This window comes from Raphanus sativus, chromosome 5 (genome assembly GCF_000801105.2).
Source record: "Raphanus sativus cultivar WK10039 chromosome 5, ASM80110v3, whole genome shotgun sequence".
Lineage (NCBI taxonomy): Eukaryota > Viridiplantae > Streptophyta > Magnoliopsida > Brassicales > Brassicaceae > Raphanus > Raphanus sativus.
In genome coordinates, this window is record NC_079515.1 from 34303742 (window position 1) to 34326745 (window position 23004).

Here is a 23004-nt window from a genome sequence, read left to right on the forward strand (position 1 = left end):
TATAATCGCAACATCGATATCAACACTCAACGACATTAATACGGGCTTGCTTGTTTTGAAGATCATCCTCGTCAGTTCATGTTCAACCCAACCTAGACCAAATTTGATTTCAGACGGCAAACATGGTTTGAATTCGAAAGTTTTTACTAAAGAATGTCTCAAAAGTTCTTTGTTTTATCATATCAACCAAACTGTCACATAGCATTAATCAAGTACTATTGTAAAGCCATCACGTATCTGCTTCCCATTCTTCACCGCGTATAGAAAAAAAAACAACCCTTGACAAAGCCTATGAAACACGATCTCCGGTGAAAGATATCCATCAACTCAGCCACAAGCTTCTTATCATCACCATCATCATGCTTCATCACATACCTTTTCAAAAACGCACGGTCCGTACACACCAAAACAGAGCCAAGCGAAGGGAGTTCACCTTCACCTCCGAGCAAACCTCTTGACATGAGAGCTTTGATCACGTTACACCTCGGGATAGTCCTCTTCTCCAAGTTGTATCCAAGCACCGTAGGATTCGAAACCAAAGCCTTCACAGGCCAGTTCATACCCTTCACCAGAAACTCAGCCTTCTTCTTCACCAGCTCAGCGGAATAGTTAAGACACTGAGGATGGCACTTGACCAGCGTCGCAAACTCATCTCTGGTGAACCCTAACCCTAGATACGCTTCGATGGAGTTCAACACGTTCTTCTCCGAGAGAGGAAGAAAGCTCGGATTCTTCTTGAACATCTCCCACACCTCCCCCACGGAAAAGCCTAGCTTTTCGTAGAAACAGAGTTTCTCTTGTATCGTCTTGTCGCTCAGCTGGTAAAGCATGCGCAGAGCTTCGACGAACCTAAATGTCGCGGGTTCGAACCCCATCTCGACGACTTTCTTGAGAGTTTCTTCGAACTTTTCTTTCCCGCAGCAGACGTGGTGATTAGAGATAAGCAAAGGGAGAAGCAACCTCTGAGGGACACCCATATCTCTCAAAACCAACACGTTCCTCAGTTTGTTCTCCTGCGCACTGCCCTCCGATAACTTCCCGAACTCGGAGCTCTCGCTGTCGGCTGATATGATCTCTCTGACGAAATCGTAGTACCTGCTGAAAGCTTTGTCCTTTTTGATCCCCAGGATCTTGGGGGCTTTGGAGAGAATCTCGGTGAGCTCGGAGGTCGAAGCTCCTCGAGAAGTTAGAAACCGAAGCTTGGGAGCGAGTGATGACTCGGCATCTTGTAAGAGGAGTCTTGGATATGTCCTGATGATGGTGGAGATGTGAGAATCTGTAAAACCGTGACTCCTGAGAAGACTAAGAACGGAGTCTGGATTGTTACCCTTGTTGGCCTCCTCTGTGGTGGTGACTCTCCTGAAGATTGATTCGGCGAGTTTGGTGGTGAAGCCCAGAGATTCGACGAGGTAAGAGACGGTAAAGCTGTTACCTTTTCGACGGCTCACATCAGCAACACTAGCGGATGAGAAGGAACTGAGAAAAGCTTTCAGTGAAGCTCTCAGGTTATGCCATTTGTGCAGCTCCGGTGAGTTTCTTCTTCCGCGGATTATCAGAGAAAACATGAGAATGAAATGCGAGGAGCAGAAGAGAAGGAATCGGACCAATAAATCTCAAAAACTTCTGTTCAAATTCACTCTTTCGATAAGTGACCCTAATTTTGTTTATGGTTCTGACGTTGCCCGAATTAGTGTGTTGGGCCTTAATTGGGCCTTGGTATTGCTAGGAACTAGTTTGGTGAATTTGGATTGCTAAAATTAGCAGGCATGTTCAATCGAATTTTGGTTTGAATTCGGTTCAGTTTTCTCGAGTTCATTGTAACACATTGCAAACCCAGCTGATGGCTTCTTAAATTTTGGATTTTGGACACTCTAAGAATAAAGACGTTAAACCCAAGAAACAGAACTGTGAAGGGAGTATTTGTTGGGATTGTAAAAGCCCATGTCCAACTCTATATTGACCATTAGTACGATATTGTCCACTTTAGGCCTTAATGATAAACTCGCATAAATTTATTTTTTTGTTTCCATCCCAAAAGACCTCGTACTAATTAGAATTGAACTTTTCTTTATACATTAGACTTTTCTTTGTCTAATATCTAAAGTGGGACTTAGATTGCATCTCACAGTATTTGCATAGACAGCAAGCTTGCTGTTTTTATCATACATGGGACAGGAGACAGGAGACGAGAGGACTTAAGTGAAACAGAAACACTTGTGGAAAAGAGTTGTGAAGAGAGAGGTGGAGGCTTGGTCACACTTTCGGTTGAGGAGGTCGGCGTGGTCAATGCTGCAGTAAAGATGGCTTTCCTTACCAGCTGAATTCTTAGTCAGGACAGTGGAGAAACCTGCGTACTTCTCCTTCTCCTTCGACCTCTTTAGGCAGATGTTAGCCATGAATCTGAACATCTCGTTCTTCTGGTTAAAAGGTTGGTTGACATATTCCTCTATTGGCATCCACTGAGAAACACAAAAACAAGAGAAATCTAGCTGATACAATTTCTGCAGATTCAGGTTTATCACGTCATGTAAGAGAATCACTACCTTTGCATCCAATATCTCAGAGTCTTGTTTCTTGATTTCAAAATTGCTTGCCTCCAACTCACAGAGGGAAAATATACTTGATTTTCTTTCAAAGAATGATTGGTGTCTTTCCCTAGCGTGATACCAACAAAAAGATGATAATAAGATTAAACAGGTCCTAGAGGTACCTAATAAAGAAGGGTTGAATAGATCTTTCTGTTTTACCTGAAAGCCAAGACTTCCACAAATTTTGTCTTAATCTGAAGAAAAAGAGCAGAACAAAACATGGATACTAGATTGCAATATCAATATGAAAATCCAAAACTCTAAAGCTAGGTACATACACCAGTTTCTTCTTCCACTTCCCTAACTGCTCCTGTCCAAATATCCTCACCCTGTGGGATTTAGATATTTCAGTTAGCTTAGGTCTCATAATAGAGGGAGATGCATAAGCATAAATATATCAAGGGCTTTGTGGACTATATCTCTATACAAAGTTGAAGAAATAGGAGTGTATGGAAACATGCAAAGTTATCTTGGAGTTGGAAGAGTTTGTAATTAACACACTGGTTCTTTTTTTTTTTTTGAAACAACACATTGGTTCTATATACAAAATTTAGTTCATTGAGATTCTTACAAAGATAACATTACACACACAAAAAAAACTGAGCCAAGATCCCATAAACTCACCTCTTGAATAAGACCGGTAGGAAGCTTCCACACTCCTGTCCCTTTGAAAGGACCACCAATCTCCTGAACCACAAGGACCTGCAAATGGAAAATTGTTGATCCAGGTTCAGTCAAATGTAAGTTTCAGCTCTTGTTGTACACCAAAGAAAGAATCGGCAATAATTAAAAGAAACATGATACAGCAAACCTAATATTATTCCAATGCTCCTGTCATCCATCCAACTGTATCCTATATTCTTATATGATCTAACACCAAAAATTCTAAGCAATTCGGCCCTTTTCAATACGTTAAGATTTAAACGTGATGGACAGGAGACATATAAAACCAAATAATATTAGTTACCTCTCTGCTCTTGTTTAGCACAAAAGCACCGATCCCAATACGATGAGAAGCATTGGCAGGAATAGTGCTAGGTGACTCTGAGATCCAAGATGTAAGAACCACGTACTCATTCTCCGCATGGTGGTATGTAAACCCTCTCTAACAAATCACCAAAGCAGAACAAGAATCAATCCAAAAACAGAATTCACATTCACGAAACATAACATAAAGTCTTCTTACCTTTATTGCACTGTCAACAAGACTAGAAAGCTGACTAGATAGCTTTATCCAAATTCCTCTCTTCCCCTGCAAATCCATGTCCCAAAGTCAACAAGACTAAAAAAAAAGCTCACGAGGCAGCTTTTGAGATTCACTGGTGGACTACACTAAAAGAAATATTGGAAGGCTTTAGAGTCTTTAAGTGTCTTATAATACCTGAACCTTCCACGACTTAAGTGAAACATCGAGCTTTGCCTCAAAATCCTGAGCAGTCATGGGTTCCATTTCCATCAAGTTCACCACTATACCTCCGTAGTTGTCTTCTTTTCCATTAAAGATCTGATGAGCTCCACTGTCCATTACTGCAGTATCCAAGTAAAAGGCTCTCCCTGGGACATTTCGACCAAGAAAGTCAACGATCGAGAACGACTTGAGATTCCAAATTCACATGATGCGAGTAAGAAGAGATGTGTAAGCAAGACATATACCTTCAGTTATCTGTGGGAACGGATGGAGGCAGCCAGAGTCAGAGGACGACTCAAAGAGTGACTTTGAAGAGTTTCCAAGTAAATGATAAAATCAGAGTTGCAAAAGTCTAAAGTTATCAAGCCCTTTTTTCAAAAAAAAGAAAAAAAACTTTAAAGTTTCAGAGTTATTTAATTATAGATGGTAGTCAGTGCTTATTCTTGTTGCAACTGTGAAAATGATTTCATAAGTGAAAATAAGAACACAATCCAAATCAATGTTAGCTTCCTCAGCATCAACAACCAAACAAGAACGGACTATCGTATTTATTATGTAATTATATTTAGATAAATTTTAATATTATTATAAAAATACTAAAACACACAAAATATTATATATTAACATGTAATTTCAGAAAATATAAATCATTTTAAATTAATGCAATACAGAATAATTTACAATGATATATAATAGAACTATAGATAAAATCTTGGTAGTTTGTATCAGAATGTACTTCACAACCTCACTCACTGAACATATTTAACGTTTTAAAAGTTCAATTTTTATCCACAAAATTAAGATAAACATTTAAATATTTTAATATAATAAAATTAAAAAAAATTGACACATTTAATAATTTATTTCTCATCTAAATTTTTAAAAATCGTATAGTACATGTTAAAAGTTCTCCTCACGGACCATAAATTTACTACACATAAAACACACTTTAAATGAAATGATATATGTTGCGAGACACCGTCGTCCTCCGCGAATTGGGTCGAAGCGTTTGATCTAGAGAGAAAAATCTGGCTTAGGTGGACGTGGCCGATGGCGTTGGTACCTAACGTGAGGTGTGAGTTCGTGACGTATGCTGTGGTGAAACATGAGATTTACACTTTGAGTGAACGTGCATGGTGTCATGCTTACGATCCTAAAGGACGTAGACTAGAAACATGGGCCGGTGGGCATGAGTTGAGGAATTTGTGGCAAGCATCGTCTTGTGTGGTTGATGGTATGCTGTTCAACGTTGATCCTGGCCGTTCTCTCGGACATTTGATAATCGTGTTTGATCTGAAGAAGCAAGTTTGGAGACCTGTTAAAATTAAAGATGTGAATGGTTTGCCTCCTTGTCTCTATCAGTATGGTTACGAGTCTAAAATGGGTAATATTGGTGGGAACCTTGTGATTTTGGTCGGTAACCAGACCCAGTGGTGGGATTATGAGGGTGAGAAAAGTATATGGTGCGTGGAGATCGGTTTGAGAAGAAATCAAGGAGGTGAGATTTGGGGGAAGGTCGAATCAGTCGAAGTTGTGTTTAAAACCACTGAGTCAACGCCCAGCATTGAGCTTTGTCGAACTGTTATCGTTTGATGAGTACATGGGACCAATGGTTACTTAAAAGGTGCGTGTTATGTGTTCTTATGTTTAGAGAGACACCTTGAAGACTTAGTTAGACTTTTTTTCATGAACTTGCAGGGGAAGGATCATAAGAAGCAGAGTACCTAAGAGGCTGTTATCTGACGCCTCAAGAGTAACTTGTCCTTCGTGAAGCAGCTTTCATTTCATTTTTTTTAGTCGATTTCAACTGTAATTAAAGAGGGTATTACAGTTTAAGTAAATCTAGATTCAATTTAAATGGTGTTTTCAAAAGCTTCTTAAAAGTAATCTAAATTCAATTTATTTGGAAGTTTATGACAGATTCTGATACAATAGAGAAAACAAACAAGCCTTTGTAGTCTTTCTTCAATTCTCAAAACAAGATACAAAATGTACCAAGAAACATAGTTGGAGATGTGAGCTCAGGGACATGGTTTCTAAGTATGAGAAATGTTCTTGCCAAAGAGTCCAGCTATGCCTTTCTCAGGGTCGTTTTGCTTCACAATGGACTCACCAACCAATACCTGCAAAAATTAGAATAAACTCACAAATCAGAGTATTTTCAATCATCTAATTTAAAAACTTGAAGAAGTTACACCAAGCAGCCTTTTGATAGATAGTTGTGAAAAGCTTACCGCTTTAACTCCAGCGGCTTGTACATAGGCAATATCATCAGGTGTAAACAAACCAGATTCACCAACCACCTTAAAAAAAACCCAAATAACACGACCATCATGATCAGAGAAACTCAGGAAGTTGTGAAAAGACCCTAATGGAAACAAGAACTACTTACAATCATGTCTTTCTCGCGGATTTGTCTACCATGCTCCCCTTCAAGAAGCTTCTTTGTATTACTAATGTCCACCTTAAATGTTTCTGAAACACACAAAAAAAACTTTAATTTGTAAACTTTCCACAACAAGAAACACCAAGAGATATCACAACTAGAGATATGTAACAAAAAATACTTCATTACCAAGACTTCGGTTATTGATGCCAACAAGCTCGATCCCTTCTATCCCAAGAACACGACCCATCTCTCTCTCATCGTGCACCTAATTGATAGCCAAGCGTATTTTAAGAGCCAAACTAAAAGTATTCTCAACAATAATCAAAAGCAAGATAAAAAAAAGACCTCAACAAGGGTAGCCAAACCAAGCTTCTTGCAGAGCTTAAGCAAGTAGGTTATTTCCAGGTCAGTCAATATAGCAGCAATGAGCAAAACTGCGTCAGCACCTTTAGTCCGAGCATAGTAGATCTGCCATGGATCTACAATAAACTCTTTGCATAATAGGGGACACTGCAAGTAATATTCAAAAAGAAGCAAGGCTTACGAAAAAAAACAAAAAAATTGTCTTCATCATTATTAAAAACAACAAAAGAAGAGAAACGAGACTTTGGTAAGAGAATAATAATACCTTCACACCAGCGCTTCTTATTGCTTCCAAGTTTTCAAAACCTCCCTGTCGAACCAAACCAAGACAAATGTTTAGAAAAAAATACATTGCAAATGTGTGTAAGATGTCTGCAGGTGAGTGAATACACAACAAGTGAAACCTTGAAATATTTTTGGTCAGTCAAAACACTGAGACATGCAGCACCGCCTCTTTCATAAGCTTGAGCAATCTCGACCTGTCAGCAACACAAGAAGAGGAATCATGAAAGACCATTCAGGTAAGAACAACAGTGAATCATATTGGGGAACCATTCAAAAGAAAAAAAATGTTAATTCAAACTGCAAAATGAGAAACACAACAATTCTACTTAAACCTTTACTAGCTTAGTCAGAGTCCTGATAACTATATTCTAGAAGACGATCTTTAACATTTTACAGAAATGGAATAGAAAATAAGAATCAACAATACCGGGTCAAAATTCTCTTTCAGGATTCCTCTACTAGGAGAAGCCTTCTTAACCTCAGCGATCAAAGCAGGGAAGCCAGTCCTTTGATGAGCCATCCTAAGCGCACCCACAAAATCCCTAGTGGGAGGAGCATTCTCTACAGCTTTCTTTAACGCCTCAAGTGGGTTCACTTCCTTCATCTGAAAAAAAAAGACAATCACCATTAACAACAACAAACTCATATAGCCTTGAAGAAGCAAAAAAAAAGAGGGGGTTGTAGAAGAAGAAAACTCTTTTACCCTGGAAACTTCTTGGTCTTTGTACCAAGTAATCTCCTCCAAGATGTTAGTGGGAGAATCAGCATTATGCAATCTTAGCTCAAAGGGTCCAGAATATCCCAGTGGAGCCTTGCTTGGTGGTTTTCTCCTGATCCTGATACCTTGGCTAATAGCTAATTCATTCTGATACATGTCTACTTCCCATTCCTTGATTCTTAGATCATTCTCTACTGATGAAGAAGAAGAAGAAGAAGCAACACCTAAGCTCTGCTTTCAGAAAGAAGAAAAAAAAAAGGCAAATACTTTCAGCAACAGATTAATATAATTAGATAAGAATAACCCCCAAATTGGTTTCAGCTAGGGTTTATAAATCGACCACAGACAATCAAAACGAAAGGCTCGACCTTTGTTAATGGGTTTTCTTTTCTTAGAATCAAAAGAGACAGAAGAAACAATAAAGTTTAATCACAAAGGAGAAGAAAACGGTGCTGTACCTGTTGAGCCCGGATCGTGAACTGCGACGGAGTTTTGGAACTGATCCTTGTGTCCATGGCAAAACCTGAGACTGGACGTCTGATGGAGACAGAACCGATACACCGATGGAGAGAAGGTGAGACCAGTCTAACCGGAAGTCTCTGTCCAGCACTTTGAACCGGAACTAGTGCTTCCATTGCCGGGGAATATGAAATGCTTTGATGATTCTGGGGTCGGAGGATCAAACCCAACTATAGTACAGTTTTATTATTATGAAAATATTTGGCAGTTGGGTGATTACCACGTGGTTTAAATATAAAACCAACGTGAGACTGAGATGGTTGGTGAAAAAAACTCAACGCATCGATATCAGTCCAACATTTTATGCCAGTATGCATCCTTGTACATTTTGTTGCATAGTTTGACCCAAAAGATGTAGGTAACATTTTTATGCTATTATAGCCTTCTTCGTATCTTCTCCTCTCGTGGCGACCGTCAATGCTCACTATCACAATCCGATGGATGATTGATTACCACTTCATCTCCTTGCATATCTTTAGGTGGATTTACTTTTTCGATTCATGATCACTGATTTTACTCTCTTGTGTTTCTCTGTTCTTAACGAGTTGGAGTGAGAAACCAAAAGAGGGAGAAAAACCCCCTTATGATCAAACTTTATTAATGTAAAGTAAAGCCGAAAAACACAAACAAATATGAAGTTTTGTTACAAGTGTTATATATATAAAGACTTTAGGCATACAGCTTGTGGAGTTCATCTTTGAACTTTGCCTTTATTTGCTCCCTCTTTATTTTGAGAGCAGCTGTCACTAGTCCCGACTCTGGTGTCCACGGCTCCGGCAATAACTTTATCTTTGCTGGGATTTCAAACTTTTCTAGCTTTGCCGCCTTTGCTGCCTGCAACCCAGCACATTTTGAAAACAATTTTAGCCGTTGTTGTAACTGTTAAAAAAAAAAACTAACGATGAATACTGAAACACAAACCTTGGTAAGAGATTGTTGAACCTCCTTGACTGCTTCACCGTTCTCGCATAGCTCAGAGACGTCGCTGGATTTAACTCCTGCTTCCTCTGCCCATTTCTCTATTGCTCCGTGTGATGGTACAACAAGAGCGACACAGTAGCTGTTCATTGGGTCTGCGTGTACCATAATGTTGTCAACGTAATTGCTTGAACCCAAAGCTGCCTCCACCTGTGAATTATGATTATGATCCAGACAATGCAAAGGGATAAGAATATTTTATCATGTACAATCCTTTACTTTAGGTTTTATATAGGCAAACCTTTCCAAGGGATACATATTCCCCATGTTGAAGTTTAACGATATCTTTCTTCCTGTCAATAACTTCAAGACATCCATCCGGGTGGAATCTCCCAATGTCTCCTGTGTAAAACCACCTCGTGCCCTTCTCATCAACCTGAAATTGTTCATGTTGATCATTAGAAATCTGTACAGCAAGCAGAATAACTAAGCGTCCGGTGTGTGCAATATGCTTCTTTTACCTTGTAAACCTCATCTGTTTTTTCTTGATTGTTGAAGTAACCTGCTGTTACACTGTTACCACCTACCACAATCTCCCCTCGAGGCATTGGTTTGTCTGAAACTCTATAGCCACCTTCTTCCCAAGAAACAAGCTGCAAGATAAATATCGATGACGCTTGTTATTCATGATCACAACAAGTTTACATACACGGACTGAATGCTCGTTGCAAACCTTAATGTAGCCACATGGGAGTGGTGGTCCCACGCGTCCAACAGTAGGGTCGTCCCACTCAGAAAACGTAGCTCCAGCACACGTTTCAGTCAATCCATATCCTTGACCGATTGGAGACCTGACGTAAAACAATACGCAATCACAATCAGAACCAACTAAGAAGAATACAGACAAGCACAAAGCACATGAATTTCAGCTAGCAAACATACCAACGTACAAAAAAATGTAGAAGAAAAACATCCAAAAGAATTCAATGGCGTTTGCCTAAGCCAACATGGGACAAGACTCGTATTGCAAAGGAAGATTCCTTACCCCATGCAGATATTGATGAAGCGTTGCGAATCAGGAGACAGAGGAGCCCCTCCAACGAGCATAAATCGGATGCGTCCTCCAAGCACAGCGCGTATTTTTTTGAAGACTAGAGTATCCCAAAACATTTTCTCCAGACCCCAGGCACCAAACCAACTTCCGTTCACAGCTGCTAACCGGCGATTGTAAGCAAAGTTAAAGAGAGTCTTCGCCATGCCACCCTTTTCCTCAACCTAGATTTTTGTCACGTACACAAGAATAACCGATTCTAGTAAGTAACTGCAAAAACACTCACAACATCGTTATCACTACGATGATACCTTTTTAAGAACTCCTTCACGGACACGATCAAGAATAGCTGGAACTGCAGTCATGAGAGTTGGGTTTAGAACTGAAACATCTCCTTTGGTTCCTTTCTTAATTTTATTTGAAGTGTCAGTTAAAGTCATTGCTGAGCCATAACCGATGGCACTACCCCATGTAAAGACCACAATCTGACACAAATAATTTGGTAAGAACGAAGTAAGAGAATAAGGTAGAAGTACTAAAGGGAGCGAGAGCTCAGAGAAATACCTCAGCTTCCAGCTCAAACACATGCGCCAAAGGTAAATATGCAATATACACGTCATTCTTATTCAGCTTTGGAATCACCTTCATAACTCCTGCAGCAGTTCCGATTAGATTCCCGTGGGTAATCATAACTCCCTGAGTAAACCCGCACAAAAGTAAGGTTAGGATAACACTGCAGACTGGTAGAGGAAAATAAAATATGGTTTCTGCTTTCTTATAACTAAGAGAGAAGACACAGTCCAGCACACCTTTGGTAGACCGGTACTACCACTGGTAAACATTATAACAGCAACTCCATTCTTGGAAGGAAGGCTCGGCTCAACAGGTTTCTCCTTCCCCAGTTTCTCAACTTCAGAGATGGACGAAACAGTGATGTCACCAAGACCATTCACGTCACTAGAAGCAACCTCAACTCCATCTTCCTCAATGTAAATAATGTTCTTTACAGTCTTCAAGCTTGATTGTATCGCAGACAACTTCTTGAGTTGCTTTGAATCGCATATCAGGGTCGACACTTGAGTCTGCCAACAATTTAACACCAAGATTCAGAGATCCAACACTAAGACTAGTAACAAAAAAAGCCTCCACACCAACCTCATTGAGTGAGTAAATCAAAGCATCCTCTCCTAAAGAAGCATAGATAGTAACAACAGTTAAATTCTGCCTGAAACATCCCTGTAATTAGCAAAAAACAAGAAACAAAAATCAATTTCATCAAAACTAAGCAAAAGCCTAATGAAAAAAAAACACAAATCAATTACCTGAAAAGCGATAAACCACTCAGCACGAGTATCAGAAAAGATAGCGACACGAGTATCAACGTTATGTCCAACACCACCAACAAGCCCCGAGGCGAAGTTACAAACACGCTCAAAGACCTCTCCATAGCTCTGCCACCGATACTCCCCGAGATGAAGCTTCTCGAACTTCCTGCCGTCACTCGACGTGACGATCTCCTTGTCTATAAACTCCCTAGTCCCGAGCAACCGGTTGCTCGAGTACTTCTTGCAAGCCTGCTCAAACAAGGCGGCCATCGTCGTGGCTCCTGGCCAGGGGACGTCGACGAGATCGGGACCTCTGGCGTGACGCATCGCGTAGCCTTCCTCGCCGCCTACTTTCACCGGAACGCCTCTCTTCTTCCCCTTTTTGGTTCCGTTTAGCACGACGGAGAGCAGGATTGGTACTAGTAGAGCCGCGACTCCGCCTGCTATGATCGTGGAGAGTCCGTACTCGCTGGTCGCCATTGGAGGATCTTCCATAACCACCTGGTAGATCTGATTGATTGATTGATCGGTAAAAAAAAAAAATCGAAATCGGCAGATCGCAAAAGTAAAAAACGAGGATCCAAATGATGATGAAGGTTAAGGAATCGAGAAGAATCGGTGATTACCTCAGTGAAGAAGAATCGAATTGATCGGAGGTTTCTTGAGGATTTTCCTTTCGAATCGGATTGGAGAGAAAGTGTGTAATCAAAGCAAAGCTCTGTGGTGGTGGTGGACTTCGTCTTCTTTTTTTTGGCTCGAGAAGCCGTCGTGGTTTTAGGAATCAAACCAATCGCGTGTACGGAGATAGACACGTGTCAGCCGGCGGATGGAAGAGAAATAGTAATCGGTGAATGGAGGGACACGTGTCTTTCAATGGCACCTGCACCATAAGTCAACAAGACTTTCGTTGCGCCACGACACCAATGAAGCTGAGATTCTCTGATTCTCCAGTTTTGGAATTGGAACCGGATACATCTGAAAACGAGTATTTTTTTTTTTTTTTTTAAATTGGTCTGTTTCGATTTTTGTTTATTTGGTCGGCAACTTTTTAACTTTCCACATCATCTTCTCTTTCTTCCACCTATTAATTCAATATTTATTTATTTTTTACTTTAATAATCTACAAAATTCAACATTCTATCCATTTTTGTTTCTCATATTTTTCTTCTTTTTAATTGTATTTTATAATAAAAACTATAATAACTAAAATTAAATAATTTTAAATTTAAATTTTAACACAAAATTACTTTTAATCAAATTGAAATAGTATTTTCTTTTAGATAATGATAAGATTGTAATAAAAATTCATTTTTTTTTCTTTATCCAAACTAAATAAACCAAATCTCTATTTATAGACCATAAAAGTTAAAATTTTTGATATATTTTATTTTTATAAAGAATATTATTTGATATTGATCTCAAATAACTAGGATGCAGCAAAAATGTTAAATTTTTTATCAACCAGTGTTATTGTTGCACATGTGCCAATATAATCCTTTTGTTTGATATTGATCTCAAAACTGACTTGGTATGTTTCAAGTAGTTGTATTTTTTACTTTTAATTGACCCGTTCTGAACAAGTACTCGCTATCTCAAGTATTCATAATTTTTTTGGATACTTGTAAACTACTTGACTTGGTTTATTACTTGATTTTAATTATCTTTTACTTGACTATTTTGATTTGATTTATTACTTGATTTTATCTTTTACTTGATTATTTGACTTGATTTATTACTTGATTTTGTCTTTACTTGACTATTTGACTTGATTTATTACTTGATTTTGTCTTTTACTTGACTTAATTTGATACTTGATCTTCTCAATTACTTAACATGTTTTCCTTGACTACTTGAAATTAAATATGAAATACTTGATATCCAAAAAAACTTCATATAAACATACAAACTTTCAAGCATGAGTTATTAACTGTTTTAAATAATAGCTAAAGACAAAATAAAGATAGGCATTGACCTTGGTTACATGAACCAAATACCGAAAAACAAAATGAAAGCAAACCAAATTTTCTAATTCCTCAAACGGATCCTAAACTTTTAGAACCAAACCAGAATCGAAATCAAAAACCAAATAACCAGATCTAATCTGAATAATTTTAATAAAAATTAGACAAAAACAATATCTTCGCACAGTGCAGATCCGTATCTAGTATATAATAAATAATAGAACAAGTAAAAAAACAAGTAACAAACCAAGTATAAAACCAAGTAATTAAAAATAAAAATATATTTGATACTCGACTTGTACTTACGAGTAATAAATTCCGCTTACTTGTTATTCGACTTGATTGTAGTAAGTATTTGTTTTTTCAAACCAAACCGAGTTAAGTAGCAAGTATAAACCGGGTATAAGTAATAGTGATCAAGCCTAGTGGTAATATGGTTAGTTTGTGAAATATAGTTTTTTTGGTTATTGAGTAGAATTTACCTCTTTGCATTACGTATGTATTGTGCAACTTGTCATGACTGTGTTTTGCTATTATAAGAGAAATTATGATATATATTTTTACAAAAGATTGGAATAACTGTATGAACATATTATACTAAATATATTGTAAATTATATATCAAAATCTTGCAAAATAATAATTAATAAAAATATATAAGTTTAAAGTGAAAGAAACCTCTTACAAAAACTGATAGTTCATAATTAGTTGTTATCTAACCCTGAATGCATTGAATATAAAATGCAAATTTATAAAAAAAAATAATGTAAATAATAAATAAATTAAACATATTGTTGAGTTATATAGACAAACGTTAATGAAAATATTTAGTCCATTATAACAATTTAAATTTATATCTATTACCATTTAAAAAATCTATTTCAATATACGAATTATATATGGACAAGGTAACTTGAAAGAAAATAAAATGTCCACACATGTAATTAGGTAAGGAATCACTTTAATATTATTTTGACTATAATCTAAGAAAATTAATTGAAAGATTTTCTCTAAAAATTTCCTTTTATGCAAGTCTATGTTAATATATATATGTGTGTGTGTCCATCTAAAATATAATAGAACACTCAAACAATTTAGAAAACATCTTACAAAATGAATATCTCCAAACATATATTAATCTCATTTGTTTTTACTATTTTCTTCGTGACATCAAATGTTCAGTGCACCAACATTGTTTCAGGTATTAGAATACTGACATTTAATTTTAGCTATGCTAATGTCTTCACTTCTACATGATTTAATATTTTATTATTATGTGAATAGTTTTGGGAGTAAAACAAGGAAACGAAGATTGCTTGGGTTGGTGTAACAGAAATCCTGCAATGGAAGCAAAATGTGACAGTGTTTGTAGACGCACCAGAAATAAAAGGGGTACTTGTAGTTCTCGCCTTTGTTGTTGTGTGTCATAAGACAAAAAAATAGATAATATTATTATTATATATTTATATAATTATTATATAATTATTAATGAAATGAATATTGCCAATAATACATAAAAATGTTATCAAATTGAAGTTACTTTGATAAATTGCGAGAAAATATTAGTCAAAGTTTACCGAATGTTAAAAATGTAATTACACTATACATGATATAGAACTGTAAAGTTGACAAAAAAAAAGAACTATAAAATAACTAGGTTTTGGTAAAAAAAGAACTGATAATTATTTGTACGTTTAGCATTTTTTTTTCTTGTATGAGTTTGATCACTATACATGATATAGAACTGTAAAGTTGACAAAAAAAAAAGAACTGATAATTATTTGTACGTTTAGCATTTTTTTTCTTGTATGAGTTTGATCACTTCTGACGAAAATAAAGACTAGAATAATATTTTGTAATCAGTTGTCGAGATAATTGTGTATTTTATATATTAGAGTTGTTTTTTTTTCTTTTTTTTGGCATCATATATTAGAATCGTTAAGAATGACATTTCCAATAATGGTTGTGTTCATAATCTTGCAGTCAAACATCATTTAGTTGTTACAGATCAGTTTTATATGTATTTGTTTTCCCTTATTGTATATTCTAAATTATTATATTAATGAAATGGATATAACTAATACAAGTAAATATTGTAAGAATATGTGTGGTAATATAAAACAAATGATCAAAACTTTTTTAGGTAGTGACAATGAAATGGGATAGAATCCTTTGAAAAGATATCAGTGGATCAAAGATTCAAAATACAAGCTTTTGTATTTCTTAAAAATAGATCACAACATATGATTGATGGATAGTTTGGTCGGTGGTTATCAAACAAACAGAAGGAGATTCTTATGAAATATATTATCCTCACATTTCCTATCTGTGTTATGTCTAGTTTTTTTGCTATTATTGGATATCTGAGAAAAGTTTTTGAGTGCCATTACACGGTTTAATAGAGCTCAAATTCACCTAGACGAGGGAGGTATTAGGCAAAATAATTTTTTTAAATGTTTATATAAACATGGATTATCTATTTTAAAGAAGAAAACGTTAATAAAATTTGGAATTGCATAAAGATATTTATCAATGAATAATATGGTATCTTTGAAAAGTTTATAATAACAAACTATTTAGATGGAATCACGAGAGACTTTCTAGGCTAATAAAGCATGTAGAAGTTGAATCTAAAGTGTGCTTTGAATCGAATGTAAAAGAAACTGAAAAAAAGATAAACCATTATATCATCAATTAACACTTTGAACCTTAAGCTTGTTAAACATATGTTAAATGGATGGTTTTTGGATTCATAGAGCATAATTCAGTGAATTTGGAAGGATATTGAAATAGTTTTAAGGACAAACATGAGCTATGTAAAATATACTTTAGCATATGATCTATCAATATTTAAGAAAATTTTGCAAGAATCTTATTACAGTATTTCAAGACCCAATAACATGGTCAAACTTTTCAAAGGAATTGGAAAATTAGCTATCTTAAAATAAATGTTCTTAAGATTTCAAGATTATCTACTATGATCAATATCTTTTGTTGATTTTCTGCAAAATTAAGAAGATTAACGACCGTTTCCATTTATACAATAAAGTGAAAAGAAAGAAAGGATTATCATACAATTTGTTATCAGCAATCATACAAATCACTAAGCTATCAATAGCACCTAAATTAATATTTTTCCATTTAGACATGTAGTTTATTTAGCTAGTGGAGAATGTATAGACAACAAAAAGGGATTAGTCTCTCTCTACAAACCTCCGTCTTCTCTCTATAAGATCGTACTTTCTGATCTATGTCCTCTGACCGATGACGGTGGACTTCTATAGACACATCGTCGGTCGGGATTTATTTTTATCTAGTTTTATCTAGGATTTTCCTCTTTCTGGTGTCGCCTGATCTTTAGGTGGCTGGCCGGTTTTGGCTCCGACGTTGTCAAGGTGAAACGGTCGGCGTTTTTGTTTCCACGTCACAATGTCTTGTGTTGATGTGGGCTTATCGTATGAAGGTATCCAAGTGTTTCGGCGTGGTCTTAGCATGGTTCGTGACTTCGATATTCCAGATTGCTCTCGGCATTGCTGATTGATGCTTTATGGTTGTCAAAGAACAGACGACGAAGGCGAAGAAGAAGTGAATTGTGGCTGCTCTTCTCCAGTTATGGTCGATGGTGAAGATCTGGGAACGATTTCGTGTTTCCGGTGGTGGTTCGGTGGAAGACTGGCGGTGACTCATTAGGCGGTCCCTTGAGACGTGTGTCTCCTTGTTGTTTGAGGATTTCGACACGTGTTATGGCCATGCAAATCTCTCGACGCGTGGAAGGGACGTCTAATTACTCTCGGTGTTGTGAATGGACTTTAGACCCAATAGCTGTTTTCTTAGTATACTCTTTTGTTCTGGGTTCTCTGTGTTTAATCTTGTAAGATGTATGGACCTGACCATTGGGTTTAATCCCTTTAATAAAAATATTAGATGGAAAAGAAAGCTCATGAAGAAGAATGTGTATGATCCGTCATACAAAAAAAGTTCATCAAATTAAGTAACACCTAAAAAACTCAAATTAATTACATGATAAACCACTCAGCACGAGTATCAGAAAAGATAGCGACACGAGTATCAATTAGGTATGTGCATTTTACCCTGATTCGAAGATCCAACCCAAAACCGACCCAAAAAACCGCTCTGGGTAGGAACCGATCCGAATAAATTATCCTATTGAGTCTTGTTGTAGAGAACATACGGGTCTTGGATCTGCCAGATCCGAATCTGAAATCCAATGGATACCCGAATTAATAATGTAAATTAAATAAAATAAGTTGAGGGGAAGTCAAAAACGGATTAATTGTCTACAGAGCAAAGAAGTCAACCACTAAGAGACAATCAATTATTGTTGTATCTCGTCTAATTTAATATGTGTACATATTTTAATATAATAAAACACACAAATTTTGAATAAAATTTAGAATATTTTCGAATATATAAAAATTTTCAGATGTTCTTTTGTATTTTTATGTATTTTTAGGTCGAAGCCGAACCGAATCCGACCCGAAACCGAACCGATAAATTCTAATTATCCGAATGGGTCCAACTATTTAAGACCCGACCCGATCTAGACCCAATACAATCCAAACCAATATGTAAACGAAAATTTGAAATTACCCTATTGAGTTCTAAACTCCTAGACCCGACCCGAAAGGACCGACCTGAACCCGACCTGACCCGAACCTGACCTGACGACCGAATGCCCAGACCTAGTATCAACGTTATGTCACCAACAAGCCCCGAGGCAAAGTTGCAAACACGTTCAAAGACCTCTCCATAGCTCTGCCACCGATACTCCCCAAGATGAAGCTTCTCGAACTTCCTGCTGTCACTAGACGTGACGACCTCCTTGTCTATAAACTCTCTAGCGAGCACCCGGTTGCTCGAGTACTTCTTACAAGCCTGCTCAAACAAGGCGGCCATAGTCGTGGCTCCTGGCCAGGGGATGTCGACGAGATCGGGACCTCTGGCGTGACGCATCGCGTAGCCTTCCTCGCCGCCTACTTTCACCGGAACGCCTCTCTTCTTCCCCTTTTTGGTTCCGGTTAACACGAGGGAGAGCAGAATCAGTACTAGTAGAGCGGCGACTCCGCCTGATATGATCGTGGAGAGTTCGTACTCGCTGGTTTTGGAGTACGATGAAGCCATTGAGGATCTTCCATAACCACCTAGTAGATCCGATGATTGATCGGTAAAAGTCAAAATCGGCAGATCACAAAAGCCAAAAAAAAACAGAAGGATTCAAATAAAGAAGAAGAAGAAGAATCGTGATTACCTCCGTGAAGAATCGAATTGATCGGAAAATTCTTGAGGATCTCCTTTCGAATCGGATTTGCAGAGAAAGTGTGTAATCAAAGCAACGCTGTGGTGGACTTCGTCGTGGTTTTAGGAATCAAACCAATCGCGAGTAGAGAGATAGACACGTGTCTGCCGGTAGATGGAAGAGACATGATAATCGGTGATGGAGGGACACGTGTCGTTCAGTGGCACCTGAAGATAAGTCAACAAGACTTTTCATTGCGCCACGACACCAAGGAAGCTGCTCCCGCTGAGATTCTCTGATTCTCCAATTTTGGAATTGGTACATCTGAAAACGTGTATTTTCGAAATTGGTTTATTTCGGTTTTTTTATTTGGTCTACAAAATTCACATATCTGTCCATTTGATTTTATATAGTCACACTATTATTTTCTTTAACACACTTAGCAAGTTGATCAATATAGGTAAGTTTTTCTGGCAGATACATATTGGAACCAGTATTCGTACAAAGACGAGACGGCGACAATGTCGTGGACATAGATAGCAATCGCTGCATCCAGCAATCTTGGCGTTAATGCTTCTTATCCAGTGTGGCTAATGACTCGTAGAGATTCTTAGCATCTTCTTCGAAAATGATTGACTCATACCGCATCTTTTTCATCTCACAAACATGAAACATCCATCCCGAACGCCAGTGCTTTAGCCTCCAGTGGAGGTGATACAGCTTAAATGCTCGAAGAGTCTATAATAGTTGGCCTATTTTAATTTGGGAAAATTGCCAAAACGGAACAAAAATTCAGCATGATTGTCCCTATAGTATAAAACTATCATTTAGTTGTCTTTTTAGTATAATTTCTTTCATAATCTCAAAACTAACCCTTGATTAATCTAATTAAACACATTAAATTAATAGAATTTTAAAAAAATAATAATTAAAACGTTTAAAAAGAGAAAAAAAAAATAAAAACTTTTATTTTTTTTATAAAAATAAATTTTGTAAAATTTAATAAAAATAAAAAAAAAAATTTACAAATTTTTTAAATAAAAAACGTTAAATCAACCTAATAAAAAACAGTTAACAAATTTTTATTTTTATAAAAAGTTTAAAATGTTGTAAACTTTTTAATTTTATCAAAATTTTTAATGAAAAAAATTAAATGTATTTTTATAAGTTTGTTTAAACTTTTTATTAAAAACTTTTTGTAAAGTTTTATTTTATTTTTATAAAATTTACAATTTTAGATAGTTTGTTTAAAGTTTTTATTAAACACATTAAACTAAAAGATTTAAAAAAATAATTAAAAAACGTTTTAAAAAGGGAAAATAAAATAAAACTTTTAAAATTTTATTTAATAAAAATAAACTTTGTAAAAATAAAAATAATTTACAAATTTTTTTAATAAAAACGTTAAATAAACTTATTAAAAACATTTTACAAAGTTTTATTTTATAAAAAGTTTAAACTTTTTAAATAAAATTGTAATTAAATAAAAAAATAAAATTTATAAAATAAAATAAAACTTTACAAAAAATTAATAAAAACTTTAAACTAACTTTATAAAAAGAAACATTTATAAAGTTTTTTTTTTTATAAAAAGTTTAAAACGTTTGTAACCATTTTAATTTTATCAAACTTTTTAATAAAAATATAAATTTTAAAAATGTTTTTAATAAAAATAAAATTTGTAAACTTTATAAAGTAAATAAAATTTTACAAAAAAATGCACCTAATTTCAAAACACCACATGTTGTATAGATATGTTCATAGTGAACAAGAGTTTGTGAAAAAAAAACAAAAAAAACTATGGAAAAACCATAGATTAATGAATAAGACAAGGGAAAATCATTTTTAAAAAAATTTGACAAGCAAAATCGAAAAATAACACGTTTTAGGAAGTTAGAATATTTTTAGAAGATTTTTAGAATATTTCCATAACTGAAATTTTCATTAATTTTCGCAAAAATCAGGTAATTTTATCCGTAGAAAGCGCATTCTAAAAGTTTAGAACATTGACAAAAATCCAGAACACGCATTCTACTTTTAGTAGACGGAAGAGTACATTTTAGAAAACACATTCCGCGAATTTAGAATACTTAATAAAAGTAGAAGATGCTTTCGGACGAAAAGTAGATAGCTTTAGGATTAGTAGAATGCGCATTCCACTTTTTTAGAAAATTAGTAACAGTAGAATGTACGTTCTAAAATAGTAGATGAACATGTTTATTTAGAAAACGCTTTCTACTATACCATTTTCCGTAGAAGGCACATTCTACCTTTAGTATAACGTATTTTCAAATTCTTATTTATCAACTTTTTGAAAACAAAAAATATCAGCATGTGTATATTAGTGTTTTATTATTGTTTGTATTTTTAATATTTTTTTTGATTCACAAAAGTATTTATTTCATTAGTTTTCAGAAATACAAAGGGTAAAAAGGAGAAAAATTGGACAAAATGATTTATACCAAAGGGACAACACCCTTGTTTTTTTGTTCTCTATTAGCAATTTTCCTTAATTTAATAGTTTGCCAAATCACAAAAAAAAAAGTATAAAATGTCATTTATTTTATCACATTCTTTTCCCTTGTATATATTTCGGTTTTAAATTGATCTGTTCAGTTTAACTGGTTGAAATGCATTAAGAAGAGTTGACAAAAATGCATTAAGAAGATCTATAGGATTACTAATCTGAGAGAATTTAACTAAACTATAAAGAATTGAACTTTGAATAGACTTTGTAAGGTTATTGTTCAAACTTTAAGGTGACTTGAATAAATTTCAGGATATTTAATGTATTTTATTTAAAATGATAAATTTTATTCTTCAATACTTTATTATGATCATGATATTTTATAAAGCATACAGAAAATATATAAAATAATATTATTTCCTAAACTATTTTGAAGAAAAACTGAGTTGAAATAGTTATTTGAAAACTTATAAAAGGTATTATGCTCCTAGATTTTCAAAGAAAAAAATTTGGGAAAACTAATAGAGAACAAAAAAACAAGGGTGTTGTCCTTTGGTATAAATCATTTTTTGTCCAATTTTTCTCCTTTTTACCCTTTGTATTTCTGAAAACTAATGAAATAAAATACTTTTGTGAATCAAAAAAATATTTAAAAATACAAACAATTAATAAAACACCAAATACACATGCTGATATTTTTTTGTTTTCAAAAAGTTGATAAATAAGAATTTGAAAATACGTTCTACTAAAGGTAGAATGTGCCTTCTACGGAAAATGGTATAGTAGAAAGCGTTTTCTAAAATAAACATGTTCATCTACTATTTTTAGAATGTACATTCTACTATTTACTAATTTTCTAAAAAAGTGGAATGCGCATTCTACTAATCCTAAAGCTATCTACTTTTCGTCCGGAAGCATCTTCTACTTTTATAAGTATTCTAAATTTCGCGGAATGTGTTTTTCTAAATGTACTCTTCCGTCTACTAAAAGTAGAATGCGTGTTCTGGATTTTTGTCAATGTTCTAAACTTTTTAAATGCGCCTTCTACGGATAAGATTACCTGATTTTGCTGCGAAAATTAATGAAAATTTAAGTTATGGAAATATTCTAAAAAATCTTCTAAAAATATTCTAAGACTTCCTAAAACGTGTTATATTTTCGATTTTGCTTGTCAAATGTTTTAAAAAATGATTTTCCCTTGTCTTATTCATTAATCTATGGTTTTTTCCATAGTTTTTCTTTTGTTTTTTTTTTCACAAAACTCTTGTTCACTATGATACATATCTATACAACATGGGTGGTGTTTTGACACTTAGATGCATTTTTTTGTAAAAATTTATTTTTACTTTATAAAGTTTACAAATTTTATTTTTATTAAAAAACATTTTTAAAATTTATATTTTAATTAAAAAGTTTGATAAAATTAAAATGGTTACAAACGTTTTAAACTTTTTATAAAAAATAAAACTTGTAAAATGTTTCTTTTTATAAAGTTAGTTTAAAGTTTTTATTAATTTTTTTGTAAAGTTTTATTTTTATTTAAAATTTTAAATTTTTAATTTAATTACAATTTATTTAAAAGTTTTTAAACTTTTTATAAAAATAAAAACTTTGTAAAATGTTTTTAATAAGTTTATTTAACGTTTTTATTAAAAAAATTTGTAAATTATTTTTATTTTTTACAAAGTTTATTTTTATTAAATAAAATTTTAAAAGTTTTATTTTATTTTCCCTTTTTAAAACGTTTTTAATTATT

General features: G+C 34.7%; 5 protein-coding genes and 1 pseudogene across 8 annotated transcripts; 1 reads left to right on the forward strand and 5 right to left on the reverse strand.

Annotated features, from left to right (window-relative positions):
- Positions 1-274: 274 nt before the first annotated feature.
- On the reverse strand, positions 275-1635 carry LOC130512563 (transcription termination factor MTERF8, chloroplastic-like; annotated as a pseudogene).
- Positions 1636-1989: 354 nt separating this feature from the next.
- Positions 1990-4352, reverse strand: LOC108859695 (nudix hydrolase 6-like). Its single transcript, XM_018633602.2, has 9 exons — positions 4242-4352; positions 3970-4142; positions 3775-3840; positions 3556-3693; positions 3213-3290; positions 2867-2917; positions 2748-2782; positions 2544-2655; positions 1990-2459 (listed from the first exon to the last, which is right to left on the reverse strand). The coding sequence occupies exons 2-9, from the start codon at positions 4111-4113 to the stop codon at positions 2196-2198; spliced, it is 888 nt and encodes a 295-aa protein (XP_018489104.1). The 5' UTR covers positions 4114-4142; positions 4242-4352; the 3' UTR covers positions 1990-2195.
- A 694-nt stretch (positions 4353-5046) lies between these two features.
- Positions 5047-5589, forward strand: LOC130494978 (kelch repeat-containing protein At1g19470-like). The gene has a single exon (XM_056985865.1). It carries the CDS (start codon positions 5047-5049, stop codon positions 5587-5589), a length of 543 nt encoding a protein of 180 aa, XP_056841845.1.
- A 281-nt stretch (positions 5590-5870) lies between these two features.
- LOC130512355 (indole-3-glycerol phosphate synthase, chloroplastic-like) lies at positions 5871-8468 on the reverse strand. The gene is made up of 10 exons (XM_057010240.1): positions 8210-8468; positions 7737-7982; positions 7461-7637; positions 7153-7227; positions 7014-7058; positions 6731-6895; positions 6572-6650; positions 6389-6471; positions 6231-6299; positions 5871-6119 (listed from the first exon to the last, which is right to left on the reverse strand). Exons 1-10 carry the CDS (start codon positions 8384-8386, stop codon positions 6033-6035), a joined length of 1203 nt encoding a protein of 400 aa, XP_056866220.1. The 5' UTR covers positions 8387-8468; the 3' UTR covers positions 5871-6032.
- Positions 8469-8821: 353 nt separating this feature from the next.
- LOC108862226 (long chain acyl-CoA synthetase 8) lies at positions 8822-12456 on the reverse strand. 2 transcript variants are annotated; one of them, XM_018636289.2, is made up of 12 exons: positions 12191-12456; positions 11562-12065; positions 11395-11475; positions 11049-11321; positions 10804-10935; positions 10551-10724; positions 10234-10463; positions 9922-10039; positions 9710-9841; positions 9490-9624; positions 9192-9398; positions 8822-9104 (listed from the first exon to the last, which is right to left on the reverse strand). In XM_018636289.2, the coding sequence occupies exons 2-12, from the start codon at positions 12057-12059 to the stop codon at positions 8940-8942; spliced, it is 2145 nt and encodes a 714-aa protein (XP_018491791.2). In that variant the 5' UTR covers positions 12060-12065; positions 12191-12456; the 3' UTR covers positions 8822-8939. The 2 variants fall into 2 exon arrangements, with proteins under 2 accessions (XP_018491791.2, XP_018491790.2); XM_018636288.2 differs by having other exon boundaries at positions 11562-12074.
- Positions 12457-16539: 4083 nt separating this feature from the next.
- On the reverse strand, positions 16540-18937 carry LOC108859361 (long chain acyl-CoA synthetase 8-like). 3 transcript variants are annotated; one of them, XM_057010242.1, is made up of 3 exons: positions 18794-18937; positions 18207-18686; positions 16540-17742 (listed from the first exon to the last, which is right to left on the reverse strand). In XM_057010242.1, the coding sequence occupies exons 2-3, from the start codon at positions 18664-18666 to the stop codon at positions 17684-17686; spliced, it is 519 nt and encodes a 172-aa protein (XP_056866222.1). In that variant the 5' UTR covers positions 18667-18686; positions 18794-18937; the 3' UTR covers positions 16540-17683. The 3 variants fall into 3 exon arrangements, with proteins under 3 accessions (XP_056866222.1, XP_056866221.1, XP_018488759.2); XM_057010241.1 differs by having other exon boundaries at positions 18136-18686; XM_018633257.2 differs by lacking the exon at positions 16540-17742 and having other exon boundaries at positions 18025-18686.
- Between the last annotated feature and the right edge of the window lie 4067 nt (positions 18938-23004).